Source organism: Gobio gobio, assembly GCF_949357685.1.
Source record: "Gobio gobio genome assembly, chromosome: 19".
In the NCBI taxonomy this organism is placed as follows: domain Eukaryota; kingdom Metazoa; phylum Chordata; class Actinopteri; order Cypriniformes; family Gobionidae; genus Gobio; species Gobio gobio.
Window position 1 is genome coordinate 42,710,637 of NC_137112.1, and position 17,194 is coordinate 42,727,830.

Below are 17,194 nucleotides of genomic sequence, written 5' to 3' on the forward strand. Positions count from 1 at the left end.
AAATCCATAATTAACAACATTCCACAATAGTCCACAGAGCCTAGGTGATATCGGCTAAAAAAGGAAAGTAGTTTCAGAGGCAGTCATTTATAATATTTGAATGAAAGATTAAAAAGACAAAGATTTTTGTTGAACCGTTTATATTAAACAAGCCATCAAAGGCGAGTTTTGTGAATTTAGTTCATGAATGTTAGCTTTCAGGGTTTCTATATATGCTAGGGGAGAGGTTTTCAAACTGGGGTCTGCAGAAAAAAAAAAAAAAATTCTATATATTTTAAGTTTAACTTTCTATGAAGTTAAACATGTTTTCTGTTTAACTTCATAGAAAGTTAGGGTAGGGTATAGGATATATAAATATAGGAATGCACGATATTATCCATAACCGATAATACTTTATATTTGACCGATATATTGGCAGATAAATAAATAAAAAGATTAAAAAATTTTATATAATTTTTGACAGCCTGATTTCAAAAACCTCTTTACAAAAAGTCTCACCGCTAAAAGCGATGTCCCAAGCAGAATATGTGAGCGGAGTGGAGTGGGAGTGGAGCGGCATGATTTTGAATGGCGTGAGGAGCGGATATTTTAAAAGTCGGAGCGAGTGCGCTCCACTACCACTCCATCACGAGTACATTTCATGTCAGCAGCCAATAATATAACTGCATTTTTAGCCAGAACACACGTTTAACACATTTAACAAGCTTGATACAGATGGATCACTCAAATCAGAAAGAATGTAAAGGTTATGATGACGGCGATGGACATGAGCGGGATGTTATAGTTCAAGGACATTTTTTGTACCTTCTCCATACTGAATATGATCAGGTGAAAGCACATTTTAAACAGGTAGCACTTATTCACATACGCAATCGCTCTCTCTAATGCATTCAAACTAATCTTACAGTGCTTATCTGCTTACAGTTATCTGTATCTGATTTCGAATGAGCAGAAATCTGTAATGTAGATCAAATACCCGATGAAAACGTACTATTTTCATCTTTCCAAACAAAATTTGCACTGCTACAAACACAATAAACTACGTTGAAACTATCTCGTATTGTTTTTTTGTTGTTGTTTTTTTAATGTATGTTATAAACCAAACTTTTGTGATATTTCAGAGCTTACTTCAGACATCCCAACCTGCAAAAGGTATTTTCAGGGAGGTGCGGAGCAGTGTTTCTGAGACATACTCTGGTCCCAAGCACATAATTAAAATGTTCTCATTATAATTCTATGTAGTCTATATGACATACTTGTGCTGCACATAACTGTATTTTCCTTTTCAAAGTGATTCCAATCATATTTCAAGCAATTCAAAACCATCATGGCAAATCTTAAGTGTCTCAGCTAGGAAATAATCCATTATTAATCGGCTTTAATATATCGGCCACATTTTTATATCGGGCCGATACCGATAACATTAAAAATGAACATGCCGATATGGTGGCTGATATATAGTGCATCCCTAAAAAAATATGAATGACTCATCCAATACTACACAGTTTTTTTTTTTTTCAATATGCATTCTACAATGAAAAAGTAAACAAAAGGTTATTTAGTTTAGAAGATTCATGTTTCTCCTTACAAAAGAAAGATTTGCGGGAACTCCTTTATGTGCCTTAAGAAAAGCTACAATATTAGAATGATATTCGTTAAAGGTGCAATAAGCAATTACCAGAATGGTGCTAACAATGACACCTCGAAAGTGGAAAAGGTGTCTCAAAAGACGCCGCTCTTTGAAAATGTTTGCAGAGAGTTAACAGAAATGTATTCAAGTGTTGTTGTTGGATGAAGGCTGTGCTGGGGGAGTAATTACAGCTTGTACATGTTTTACAGCTGCACTTTGGTTCAGTTAGAGATGGATTCAGCCCCCAGTGTTGTTGGCCCTAAATGACGGTTTGAGGTCTTGTCAAGCAGGCTCTGAAGAGTCTTTCAGCCACTGAAGCTGTAATTCACTCGTTCTCGTTTCACATTGATGTGTGATTGTAGGAGCCACATTCCTGCGAGTTAGATCATGGAGCCGACCACACAACAGCTTAGTGGATAAAAAACTTGGGTAAAACACATTTTTTTGATCGGCTATTGGCTATTAAACATAGTGGATTAGAAGAATTGGGATAAATCAAAGGTTGTTGGTTCAAATCCAAAAGTAGCTGGAAATTTTAACCAGGGCCTGAATATTATGCAATTTTAACATGTTTTTCCCCGTGTTCACATGTTCAACTTGGATTGTTTGTATTCAATGAGAAAGATCAGATGACAATTTTTATAGGACATCTGAAAGTCAGTAATTTTATGGGGACAGTTTTTCAAGGCCAATTTCATTTTTTTGTCAAATGGTTTGATGCTGTTCACACAAAAATACAACAACCTTTCAATTTTGTTGTTAGTGGCGCATTAAAAATCCTGCTGCTATGTTGTGGTGGGTTCATTACGAGGATAGTAAATGACTTTAATTAGGCCACAGATTGACTTAATTACAAGAAACATCATCTGATGTAACAATAACAATAATGTGATATATTTTTACAGAATTCTTTGAATGGAACGTTTAAAAGAGAAACATTTATTTGAAATATAAATCTTTTGTAACATTATGGGCCCAATCATACAAGTGTTTTTTTTGTTAGATTCAGCCCGACGCAGTTATAATTTTCACATCCAGAGCCACGTTGTTTAAATAGCAAATGCACTTGCGTCCATCTGTTCGCCCATGTGTGTGCTGGACTGAAAATGAGGTGTGTTCAGGCGCATTGTTGGCGCGTTTCTATTTGAGGCAACTGAAAACGACTGCACCATTGACCAACAAAAACCTGGTCTAAAGTAAATAGTGCAGTATTTTTTGTGTTATTTAAAGGGCGCGTTAATAATATGCGACTATAGGCAGGTGACCAAAAGGCTTACACTCTGCTTATTACATACACAGGGACGTGCAGCAGCACACACACATTTTTAAATATTAAAAAATAAAAGGATTCCTCTCTGGAGAAGCGGTCAGTCCTTCCTCTCGCAAATTCCGCCATGTAAATAGCGAATCCTCCATGGTACAAGACTTGTACCATGGAGGATTCGCTATTTACATGGCGGAATTTGCGAAAGGAAGGACTACAAGTGCGACGGGGTGTAGGAATGGGAGATGAGACTCATTGGTTTATTGCAAGTTACGCCTAAAACACACCCATGACTCATTAAGAGACTAGGTACAACCCTTCTGGACCATGTGCCACCGCCTGGCATGCCGGCCGTTTTTTCCATCGTTAAAATAACAAAAGTGGATCAATCATACTGACCCAAATCTATTGAACAGTAGTGTATATTTAACGAAAAAAGTAAAATGAGTTAATAATATATATATTATATATATTTATTTATTAGGGATGCAACAACACAGTTAATCCACGGTTCAATACATACCTCGGTTTTTAACCACGGTTTTGCGGTTCGGTTCCGTGCATAAGCACGTGACTGAAATCGCAAGGCTTTAAACGGCAAGGCTTCAAAACGCAACTTTCGTGATTGTGAATAACTCTAGTGTTCCGTGAGTATAACTCTACCACTAATGTGTGATGTGAATGAATGTCACGTTGTTCGGTATATTGGGATGGAGGCTGTGATATGAATGATAGAATGTGTAGAAAAATAATTATTTAAATGAAAAACCGAAGAAAAAAAAACGCAATTCACAAGCACGTTCTGAACCGTGAATGCCGTACCGAACAGTTCAATATTATATAGACAATTGTGGCATCCCTAATATATATATATATATATATATATATATATATATATATATATATATATATATATATATATATATATATATATATATATATATATATATATATATATATATATATATATATATATATATATATATATATATATATATATATATATATATATATATATATATATATATATATATATATATATATATATATATATTAGGGGTGGCATGGTTCACAAAACCCACGGTTCGGTTCGTATCACGGTTTTAGGGTCACGGTTTTCGGTTCTGTACGGTTCTTGTTGTTGTTGTTTTTAATCGTTAACACTCCAGAAATTTACTTCAGCATATGATATAGCTTAATCATCCACAATTTAGGATACAGTATTAAAAAATTGTTATATCAAGTTGTTTCCTAACTGGCTGTCTGCCGAGTCCGACACATTGGCGTGACATTTTTCAAGTTAATCATATAAATTTGTATCAGTACAATGCACTGTGGCTATAATTCAGCTGACCTGATTAACAAATTTCACAATGAAGTGTTCCGTGTGTTTCACAATCATCATATGACATCCAGCGCTGGGAAAAAAAAAAAAATACACGAAAACACAACACTGCCAGAAGTTTTTGGCCCATACTTCAAAGGCATGTTTAAATTATTAAAACTAGAAGCATATCTTAACTTTTAAATGTTACATTTATCATGTGAACTACTTATATACAATATGTTATTCATGTGTGTATGAAACAGAGGGGAACACGGTCGCATTTGCAGCAGATATATGCTGCCCATCATAAATCAAAGCATGAGACAGACAGGGGTCGGAGGAGAACACCGGAAAATGTGACGGAATGGACTATATTCGTCTGTATTTGCAATACACGAGCCGCGGTTCAGCTGTGCGAGACGAACACTGCCAATGTGTGTATGCGCAACGCGCGGCTCCCGCTCTCCGCACTGCATCTGCCCTGCCTGCTATACAACACTAGCGCATCCTCCAACAACTCCGGGCAGCCTTCCTTATCTCTCCCACTTGCATTTCTACACGTGACGTGACCTGCAGCACTCCACTTTTACTTTACTGTATGTCCACACAAACACACACCTCTTATTTCGCGCGAAAAGGACACCCATTGTCTGAGGTAACATACGGCCACAAGGATACATTGCGCATGCGTCGAACCGTGCGACGCACACACTCCGAACCGAGACAAGCGAACCGAACGGTTCATTTTTTTTCCATGTAGCCTACCGTGCCACCCCTAAATCTACAATTGACTGAATATCAATTTAATAAATTCACCTTTTATTGTAAGATACAGCTGATGTGGACAGACAAAAATCCCATATTTTACAGAAACTTGATGCATTTAAAACTAGATACTTTTCATGCTATGATACTGTATTCCTATACAGATAATTAGTCAAATTCGACTCACCCCTGTGCCGTCTCCAACCCAGGCCAGAGACACCGAACCACTCAGGTCATTGAAGTTATACTGAAAAAGAGAGACGTAGAGACATAATGAAGTATGATTGCAAATAAACATTGAAATTAAAACTCAGTAGATTGATGATATTAATAATCCCTGCACCGAACAACATGAACTTTTGCTCTCTAAAAATATCCAGCATAAATGAAAATAAATTCATCTTCTAATAAAAACAGGTCATTTTCATTAGCATTACTGCATTTGGGCTCTAAAATCAATTTTATTCTAATATTGTTCTCTCTCGGTCTCTCTTTCTCTGTCTAATGCAGGTTTGTTTTTAGAGCGCTTCTGTGGTGAAACGAAACACCACAGGCTTTCGCTGTAGTCCACAGGGATGAGATTGCAGGCTGGAATTGGACTAAAAATATGTAAAAAAACAATAACAAAAAAACAGGAAAATAAAATAATAATAATGACTGAAAACAGGGCTCCAAACCACAGCTTTACATAGCTAAAAATAAAGAAACATCCAGTAAAGAGCAGAAAATAAAAAGATAATATGAGGGAAAAGTGCTTGAAAAGGGAAACTGTATTGTTGTATTAAAGACAAAAGACTCCATTTTATAAGCACATTTTATTTGCAAATGTATTAACAATGTTTTGATTTGACAATAACACTTTCCAAGTTACTAAATATCAACAAAATCAGCTTTACATAACTCCAAACCACAGCTTTACATAGCTAAAAATAAAGAAACATCCAGTAAAGAGCAGCAAATAAAAAGATAATATGAGGGAAAAGTGCTTGAAAAGGGAAACTATATTGTTCTATTAAAGACAAAAGACTCCATTTTATAAGCACATTTTATTTGCAAATGTATTAACAATGTTTTGATTTGACAATAACACTCTCCAAGTTACTAAATATCAACAAAATCAGCAAAATAAAAGGACAATTGTTGATGTACAGTAAAATTAAATCTGTTGATATTTCTTTTAAAACACTGAACAGGATAATTATGAGTCGTAGTGTCTTTTCATCGAGAGAAAAAAACTAAAGCAGTATACTTCTCCATTTATATTAGTCTCATTATTATAGGCTATATCATCAGCAAAATAAAAAACAAAATAAATGGTACTAAAGTTATGTTAGTAATGCCTAATAAAACGCGATGTCTAATAAAAGGCAACTAAGCAAACATATTTATGGAGCTTAATCAGAAAAAGTCTGGTGATTCTAGGAAGAAAAACACAAGTGCTGGGATTTATCTGTCCACAGGGAAGCGGAACCATGTAGCGACATGCACACAGAAACCACTGCTGATCCGACAGATGGCTGTGCCGCTGTCAGCCGACCCACAGTGCTAGGAAATGTGTGTGTGCGTGTGTTTGTGTGTGAGAGAGCGAGAGTAAGGGCACATTTAAGAGGACAGGCCCGCTGTCAGTCGAGTGTGTAACCTCCCTTTCAGTTTCACCCGCTGGAATGCGAGACCCAGATGGTGTGTGTGTGTGTGTGTGTGTGTGCGTGAAGAACAGAGTGATTGCCCCACATTTTCATCAGCCTCACACACTGAGAACAAGAGAGCAACTGATGTCAAAGAGATTGTGGGAGAGAAAAGGAGGGGAAAAAATAAAGAAAATCCAAGCACACATACACAGGCTCTGTTCCAAAAGCTATAGTGAGCTGCCTGGCTACTCGCTACATAGGCATTTGCCTCGGTTATGGAACCTCAAAAGTGACAGATTTGGATGCTCTGCATGGACAGTAATCCATGAGTCTTTATGTGAAATGCACAGGAGACTCAATTCAATTGATTTTGATAGTGTTTGGCTTTAGTAATGCATGTTGCTAAACTAACAGCATATGTATAGCACACATGCTTATTGAGTCAAATATAATTGCAACTTTCTTATTTAAAACCAACTCACCAGACTCTTTTAACTGAGCTTGTTGGGATTACTTTTTTTGGCAAAGTGTTTTCATAGAATTTGGCTTAAAGTAATGTTGTTAATATCTGGAACAGACTTTGTGTCAGGAGCAGTCATGGTGTCTTATGTAGGCAGTTCACTAGGTTTTGGAACAGAGCCACACATTCCTGGGTGCAATGGGATATAATAATGTGGTAACAGGGTTGCATGCAAAATATACTAAACATTAAGCATTTAAAAAGTAATTAAAAATAGCTTTTTTATTATAATGGTTTCAATATGAATGTCAAGACAATGACAAAAGCAATGCAAGTTATTTATAAAGAGTAGGCCAAAGTGCTGAAATAGAATACAATAAAAAGGAAATACAATACAAGTAAAAAATTTAATTCAATAAAAGTAAAAAAAAATTATATAATAATGCAATAAAACATCAGACAGGTACAACTGAATGTTAACTGAAAAAAAAATGACAGTCAAATAAAATAAAATACGTTACAAATAGTGCTGTTAAATCGATTAATCGCGATTAATCGCATCCAAATTAAAAGTTTGTTTACATAATATATATGTGTGTGTACTGTGTATAATTATTATGTATATATAAATATACTCATTCATGTATATATTTAAGAAATATTTGCATGTATACACTGTATATTTATTTATATAATTTATATTATGCATAAATACAAATATTTTATATATAAACATAACACATGACATTTGTATTAAATATATACATACATACATGCACGTGTGTGTATAATAATTATACACAGTACACACACATATATTATGTAAACATGAGTGAGATTCATCGATTTGACAGCACAAAACATCAAACAGGACAGGTAGGCCTACATCCTGACCAAAAAAATAAATAAAAATAAAAAATAATAATAATATAATATTATATATATATATATTATATATACATAACTCAGCTTGGCCCTTTGGAGTTATGCCCGGTTACAGATGGGACTTTGACCGGGTGAAAAAATTAAATAAAAAAAGCCGAGTTGGAGCTCCAAACTCTGGGTGTGGGGAGGTACCCTTAGGAACCCCCTTGACACCAGAGTATGGAGCCATATACATATATAAATGTTCCAAAACATCAAAAGGCCATTCAACTATAGAATAGAGTAAAAACTGAGTGCAGTCAATAATGTATTAAAAAGGTAGAATGAAAAAATTTTCTATTATGTCTTAAAATGCTGCCTACGCATTACATTTTGGCACAAAATACACTCACAAAGCAGAACTGGAATAAAGAAAGCAAAAACTTCTGATATAATGACAAAAAACCCATCCACACACATTCAGATCCATTTTGAGTACCTCATCTACTATTTTACGGTCCATATGGACATGTTTGTGTAAGGAGGCCTCCGCATCGCACTCCTTTCTACGGATCACATCCTCTCTGCATTTCTGCAATTCCATCCAAGCCCCTGGAGATCAATGTCCATGTCACAGAACACTCTGCTTCTCACTTCTCAGTGATGACATCGTCTTACAATTTTTACACGTTTCCTTTTTTTTCCCCTTCTTAAAAAGCAGCCGTACAAGGTCCAGGGAAGCCAAAGAACCACAGCATTTTTGAAACTCACTAGCGCTCGGGCCCAATGGAAATTTGCACTCTCACAATCCAAAGTGTGAACAAAAGTTTCCATGTTACCAACCCAGCCAACATCCTTCTGATGCAACCCACCTCAAAACAGACCCTGAATGGTACATGTGTTCTAGAACAGCAAGAACAAGACGTCTAAAACACCTGCTTAAACTCCAGGGCCAGTATTCCTTCTCAATAATGTGTCTTTGAATAATGGATACAGTGGTTGCCTCTCCATTCCTTGCCATATTTAAACCAGAAGGAAAGAAACATGCTGACATCCCCGTACTGGCCGACAAAACAGGCTTGCCAAGAATGGCCTGCACCACGCCAACAAGTCTTCTTCAATGGGGGATTAAAGAGTGATGAGAAGACATTGTGACCATACAACGCTTCTTCAGTTTGGAGAACACCAAAGTACACATGACTCAAAGTAAGGCCCTAAACAAACTCTATGGCCCTGTCCTGAATGCAGCCCAGTACACTTATTGTTCAACTTTTAGTTCACACTTTGGTGATGTAATGCTTTATAGATTGTTGGTTAGTGCGATCCCGGGGGGGGAAACAAAGGGGGTACTAGAGAATCTGCAGAATAAAAAAAAAAAACATTTCTTTATACATACAGGTAGAACATAATGAGATGGATTACACTTATTTTATTCTATTGACAGATACAGTTTCTCAACGGTTTATAGGCCCTGTTTACACCTAGTATTAAGATGCGTTTTGGTCGATCGGATCACAAGTAGACGAAGGAGACACATTCCCGTTCACACCGGGTGTTTTAATCCGTCTCTTTTGTCCATGTTCAACTACTTTTGTCCTGATTTCTTTGAGGGGAGGGTGTATGGGTTTCTCCCGATATTTCGAGCAAATGGACAAAATTACATATAAACATGCAAGGAGACGACGGAAAAACATGGAGAGCAGCAGCTTTCGTTTCTCCACATTTTCGATATCCACCATGCCAGAGAGAACATTGCGCTTGGTAAGTTTTTCGTCTTCAAACCGGACTTGGGTCTTCAGCTGACAAAGTTTAAATCCCATCTGGCTAGCGCGTTTCCCATAATGTTTACGCATTAGGTCAGTAGGTGGACAGCAGGCGTTTTTTTGTGGTTGTCCGAGCACAATCGACCACATGAGCATTTACACTACAAAAGCAATCTGGACGACTGTGTTTTCGACTACCTCTGGAAGTGGTCGAAAGTGGACAAGCTCATAACATTTTATACCCTATTCACACCGGTATTTAGCATTGTCCACTTGTGATCTGATTGACCAAAATGCATCTTAATACCAGGTGTAAACAGGTCCTAACGGTACTCTAAAGGTGATGATACACGGGACAACTTTTTGAGCAATGTTGCAGAGCGATGTTGTTTGGGCTCTTTCCCAATTGAGAATGGGCAACAAATTTCAATCTGGATACTTTAGATTGGTCGTGGGCCCTGTGCCTCACCTGCTTGCCCATTGACGACAACATTGCTCAAAAAGTTGCCAAGTGTATTGCATAGGGTACCTTAATGGGCCGTTCACACAGAACGTGCTTTTCCATTCCAATGCGCTAATTTTCCATTGCTTTTCTATGTAAACACGCCCTAGACAGATGTGCATGACCATTGTGCTCGCGTCTTTTACAGCATCTCGCAAATGAGCGCAGCGTTTGCACACACTTTTACACACAGTGCCGCTCATCGATGTCAGTTCAAAAACAGTGGACCAATCAGAAGACCATGGCAACTGTTTTATTTGACGGAAGAGGCACTCTTAGTGGCTGTGTCCGGATAGCCTGAATTAAAGGGGTGATGAATTGAGAAATCAACTTTCCATTGAGCCTTTGATATATAAAAATGAATCGTGATATAAGAATATCCTGTAAGTTTCAGCGCTGAAAACTTCCTTGTTAGTCAAAGAAAAGCTTTTATTGACACCAGGCCCAGAAAAACTCGTTCTCAGAATATGTCGACCACTGACGTCATAGAATGCAGAAACGCCGCCTCAACAGATAAATATGTACGCCTGATTCTGTAGCACCGCCCACCGACTTGTGGAGCTAAATGGATCGCGCTACCGAGCAATAAACATGCCGGTTCCAACTCATGTGTGCAAGACATTGCGTGTTTGTTCGCTTCCTTTCACCGCAGAATCGTTTGTAAACAAGATACAGTTCGAGACTGGATTTGCAGACATATTGAGATTAAAACACAATGATGTGCCTTCTATATTGGATCCGACAGGAATGGTGCAACACACTTATGTGAGTAAAATATGTTTTTTATATGTGATAGTATTGCTGTCACATGTCTGTCTTGTCCTGTGTAGCACATGGTGTTTTGGTTTATTTCTGCCCTGTGTGCGCCTGTCATCTGTCTTGACCCCACCCCTCGTTATCTGATTAGTAGTTAATTTGCTCCACCTGTTGTCCCTTGTTACCTGCCTTGTTTGTCTGCTATTTAGTCTCCTTCCATTTTCAGTCCTGTGCGGTTATGTTGTCTATGTTACTTGTGGAGGGATTCTTGTTTCTGATTCTTGTTCCCTGATTCTTGTTCCCTGATTCTTGTTCCCTGATTCTTGTTCCCTGATTCTTGTTCCCTGATTCTTGTTCCCTGATTCTTGTTCCCTGATTCTTGTTCCCTGATTCTTGTTCCCTGATCTCAGTCCCTGGTTTGTCTCTGTTTGATGTTTGATTTTTACCCCCTAGTGGGTTTTTGTTTTGTATTTATGTTTCTTTTGTTAATAAATTCATGTTCACCTGCATTTTGAGTCCTCACCCCTTTTTTCACCATAGCGTTCGTGACAATTGCATTGTTACAGATCGTGTTTATTATGTGTATGTGTCTAACTGAACATACCTTAGCACGCTGTCACAGGCTGGAGAATCCTTTATTTGAGGAGTTATTGGTTAATTCGTGATCAGACTCTGACTTGTAACGTTATGGGCCAGGGCTCGCAAAACCCAACGTCCCGGGGCTATGTGTTTTTCAGATGGGCTACCAAAACATAAGCCCGGCTATCTTAAATAGTGAAATAACATTCCTTTCTTGTGTGAGCGTGTGTGTGTGTACGGTTTGCGGTTATAGTCACCGATCAGGCGGGCCAAGTAACAAAAAAAATAACATTCCAATCAATCGCGGGTGGATGAGAGCGGAATCATTGTGTTTGTTTGATAAAGACATTTTGCGAGCCTTGTGGGCGTTTCACCACACGCTTTCAAAACAATTCCTACATGTACTGAGAGGAGCTGATTAAATATGCTAATCTTATCCAATCCTAGCCGTGGGCGTTTACTTCCAAGTCTTCAGAGTGCGGCACGCCCATCAAAACCGAGCGTTTCTTGAGAGAGCCTCAAAACCAGGGCAGAAAATAGCCTATTACTTATTCATTATGATGTTTTTGAAAGTAAAAACCACGCAAACGTCATAAGTTGTCCTCAGACAACAGTATACAATTTTTTTAAAAGCCAGTACATGACCTCTTTAAATACATTTCTTCAAGCGATTATAACAACCTGTTTCCTAAAAATAGAGCTTGAGGAGAGCTGCTATTTTCGTCTCTCAAAAGGACGTGCCAAGCCGAGTTCTGCACTACACTTTTTTTAAACCATTCCTGAGCGTTTTTAGACACGTTCTGTGTGAACGACCCCTAATGGTGTACTAGATATGTGGAAGATGCAAAGGCTGTGTTTTAAAAGGGGATGTTACTAGAAAAAAAAACTGTGCTAACTGTGAGCTTTTTCAGGTATATTAGAATGCCTTAACTGCCACGGTAACACAAGAATGCATACTGCACACTTGCAGTGTGTGTATGCGAGTAAGTGTCTGGCCTAAGGCAATGGTATGGTGAACACTCCTAATTGTGTGGTAATCCTGGCCAGGGATTCAGACTCCTTGAATCCCTACAACCATTAAAGGGCTTGCAAACTGGTCACAGGTCAACGCTGTATTACTAAGGTCTGTTTTCACAAAGTTGAGTGATACAATCAACTGATGGCCCAGTGGGGATATATGCAGAGAAAATCCATCCTGCGGGGAGAGAGCCGAATAATATTAAAGCATGTCTGCTCGGTTAAGACTTGGAGAGGCCATCTGAGCATGAGGCCATGGGGCCCTTGAAATCCTCCCGAACAATAACATTCAGACACAGCAGACAGGCTTTTCCAAGAGAAATACACTGTACAATGGCAGAAATGTATAGAAAACTTCACTCCTACTCCTTTCCATAGTCTTAGCTCAACACGTCCCCTCCAGCAGACATGTTAGAACCACAAGGAACGTTGTTCAGGCTGCTTTTCTGGCATCTCACCAACCATTTCAGAGAGGACAGAAAATGTTTTCTCTGTACGTTCTCCCCAGCTACCAGGAAGGGGCAAAAAACCTGGACGTCTTTCCCTTGTGTTGAACTGGTAAACAGTCTTTGAACCCCAGGTCCAGCCAAAAGAAGCTTTAGACCTGATCCAAATAGCTTCACAGTCTGAGGACCAACAACAAACATGACTTCATTTCTAGACAGTCAAAAAAAAAAGGAATTTGGGTTTAATAAGAGACACGACTCAAGTCAGTCTCAAAATAAGTGCTATTTAGACAGGTGGGGGAATGCTAACACGTGACTCAAAAACATGCACAAAAATATCCTGGAATCAAGATCTTAAACCATGTTTTCCTAACTGGAACGCCTCACCCGAAATGGGTAAGAGGTCAGCAGTCCGTTAGATGGAGCCGTGTTTGTGTTTTCCTTGGACTCACATAAATAACTCCCTACTGGCACAACTTGGATTTAAACATCCAGAGCGGAGTCTTAAGAAGTCTTCCAGCCTCCAAAAGAGCATCTCAAATCATTAAAACGCTAACTTCATGCACAAAGCTGTTTGAACATGTGTAACGTTATAAGTTCACGCAGACTTCATTAAAAGAAACTACAGGCAGTTGTTAAAAAAACTTTATTGTGAGCTCGTAAAATTTCTAATTGCCCTGGCAGGTCATAAATTCCACCAGGCAGAAGACGATCAGCAGCCAGTTTTCACGTCGACTGACCACAGACTCTTGCGCAACACTGTGGTTTGTTGCCCATTTTGGCCTGGAACAGATCTGGAATATTATACTTAGCCCTGCAAGCATCCTAATTGCTTTTTAGATCATTAATGCAAAACTGCTTTACTGATAACTAATTATATTTGATCTATCATTTGGTAAATAGCTAGTGTACGTTGCAGTGTTGAAATTATGTTGGATATCATTAGACACAATAAGTTGGAATTTAGAAAATAGGGACAGTTCACCCCAAAATTAAAATCACTCATCCTCAAGTCATCCTAGGTGTATATGACATTCTTCTTTCAGACGAATACATTCAGAGTTATATTAAAAAATGTCCTGGATAATCCAAGCTTTATAAAAAACGGAAGTGATGCATTTGTGTAAGAAAAATATACATATTTATCACGTTATGCAGTAAAACATCTAGCTACCGCCAGACCACATTCCGTATTCAACTTAAAGCTACACTGTGTGATATTTTCCCCCATCTAGTGGTGAACATGTATATGACCATCCAGTGAATTTTAGTTTCTGTTCTGTTCAATTCCGATTTCGTTTTAACTCCTACGGTGGCCGATTTAGTCCAAGATTAATATGGCTTCCAGTTCGACCTCGTCCACATTCGACACGGTGCCTGTGGGATATTCTGTGCGCAGTGGGATGGTTGGAACTCAACTGGCCTAATTATTCGGCTAGAAAAAACTGCAGCTAATCCAGAGTGAACTTTGATAATAGTAATGTTTATTCAGTCATCCAATTGCAAGGCATAAACAGGTTTGCATGGATATGTACATAAATGTGGTTTCTGTGAGAGAACAAATTAGGATGGTAAATATACATGATAATGACATGACAGAATATACACAGTTAAGAACTGTATAACTATACTTATAAGTTACATTTGTATAATGTAACCGTAAACCAGAGCTTATTGTACCACATATAGGCGCTAAATGCAGCTGCATTAAAAGGAGCGGAGCTGCCGCTGCTAACAAGCGGTGTCCGGTTACAAAAGTGTGTGCGCAGGTTTAGCTCTGTATAACAAGTGTGAATATGCCGATCAGACCTGATACATATTTCCATCAACATACATTACAAGCAAATATTTTCTATAAACGAATAAACATTGTTAATAACTGAATGACTATTCAAATAGGTGAGCATCAGTGATGCGCGGGTTGATCCAAAATGAGCGGGTGCCCGCGGCCACCCGCGGTTACCCGCGGTTACGAGTCATCCAAAAATATTTTTAATGATATTCGGGTCACGGTCGGTCGGATCGTCAATAAATCCTTATTTACCTTTTGAATGTTGAGCGTTATTAACTTTTGAATAAATGCTGACGCGGGACAAAATGCCCGATTTCCCAAAATGTTGAACTGAGCAATGCCATTGTACCATTTTAATAGGCTACTTTTAAACGCATTTAAAGTCAGTTTTATGTATTTTCTGAGAGGGGGCGGGATTTTTGTTGGGAAAGTCGGGGGAGAGACGCACACTTCGATTAGACTGGATAAACACATGCAGCATCTTAATTGTTAAGAAAATTAAACGAAATAAATGAATAAATCAAGCCTGTATTACATAACACTAGGCTATATCATACAGCATTCAGAAAAATAACAGTTTGCGCTCCTAAGGGCTTTCACACTTTTCCAAATGTTTTCCAAATGTGGGCTGATGAATTCTTCAAGCCGGGTCGAAACATAAACATCGCGTTCATCAATAATATGCATCTGGAGCTGAAATGGAAAATGATGGGCCGCCTCAAGAACTTCCTGCTCTCGCTGCTGCACCTCTGAACGCACCGCGCCAGGGCCTGAAACATTTTCTCAATGGCCCAATAAGCTACGATGAGCATTTACTACTTTTAAAAAATGCGGGTCAGGAAGCGGGTCGGGTACAATATTTTCTTCTTTTTTTTTTGCGGTCCGAGTTGCGGGCGGGTTAGTTGAAAACGTCGGTCGGGTGCGGGTTGTTTATACATTGACCCGCGCATCACTGGTGAGCATTACGCTATTGTATGTTGACACAAAAATACTTCTGAGGTAACATCAACTGAATTACATGATGACACACTCTGAAACACATCCACAATGACAATAACTATTATTACTTACGGAGTTATTAACGCACAGAAATACCACACAAGGAAAAACAGACTTTTGAGGAATAAACAAGCCAGGAAAACTCCGTATAACTCTGTTACTGGAGCTGCCGAGATGAAAACTCTCTGCGCATGCACCAGACAAGTCTGAACAAGTTGACGCGCACAGTGTTAAAACCGGTTAAAACGCGAAAGGCGAAGCTTGAATTTACGGGTATGTCCCTCTTTGGCTAATGTACTTTCAAGATGGAGGGGCAACATGGCGACCACCGTTAGATCCCATTACCTTATGTATTTTCAATGGCATATTATAAACTTACGAGAATACTTTATTACTTGAAAGAAGTAAATATACATTAATGAGCACATATATTTTTGAAAGAACTAAGTGTTTTTAGCTAAGAATAGACTAAAAAAGTTACACAGTGTAGCTTTAAGATAAAATGTACCTGATGTGATGTATGACGTCGGACGGAAGCATTTGAACCGAAAGGCGTTACACTTTCTTTGTAAGCTGAATATGGAAGGCGGTCCGCCGGGAGCTAGATATTTTTCTTTATAAAGTTTTAAATATGGATATTTTTCTAACAAAAATGCACCGATTCGCTTCAGAAGACCTTTATTAACCTCCTGGAGCCGTATGGATTACTTTCATAATGGATGGATGCACTTTTTTTGGGCTTCAAATTTTGGGCTCTCATTCACTGCCAAATCTATGGAGACCAGAATAATATAGAGACTTATAAAAAGCATGCATCAAAATTTCAGCAACCAAAAATATTCAGCTGAATCAATGATGAGGTCGATTAGGGCTGCCACTAACGACTATTTTTATATCGATTAATCTATCGACTAATTTATCGATTAATCTATCGACTAATTTATCGCAATCATTTTCAACAATTTTACTTAAAAACATTTAATTTAACGTGCAACATTGGCATTCAGTAGTGTACTATAAAAAAGTATAAATGTAAACAAGCCCTTGACAAAATGTAAAACTAAAAGAGTAAAAATGTAAAAAGGGACAAATTTGTAAACCAACATAACAAAAAAAAGAGAATATCAGCAAATACTTTTTATATAGAATAGTGTTGTCACGATACCAAAATTATGACTTCCATGCAATACCAGACTAAAATACCTCAATACCGATACTGGATCGATACCATGGCAAACTACTGTTTTTCAAGTAATTTAATAATATTACAGAACTTATTATTCATTGTTTTAGGGTTAAAAAACCCTATAAACTCACCTGGCCGGCATGTTCCTGTCCTGCCCTGCTTCACACAGAATATTAGGTCCGGCCCTTTAAGAGCTGCACGGACCAAATTCATTGT

The 17,194-nt window shown here is 38.1% G+C and overlaps 1 protein-coding gene across 1 annotated transcript in view; it reads right to left on the bottom strand.

Moving 5' to 3' along the window:
- The window catches only part of sort1a (sortilin 1a), a 37,987-nt gene that overhangs the window by 16,649 nt on the left and 4,144 nt on the right, over nt 1-17,194 (bottom strand). Inside the window, exon 2 of the mRNA XM_079844800.1 lies at nt 5,174-5,233. Coding sequence (XP_079700926.1) covers nt 5,174-5,233 — 60 coding nt within the window. The remainder of the gene's footprint in view (nt 1-5,173; nt 5,234-17,194) is intronic.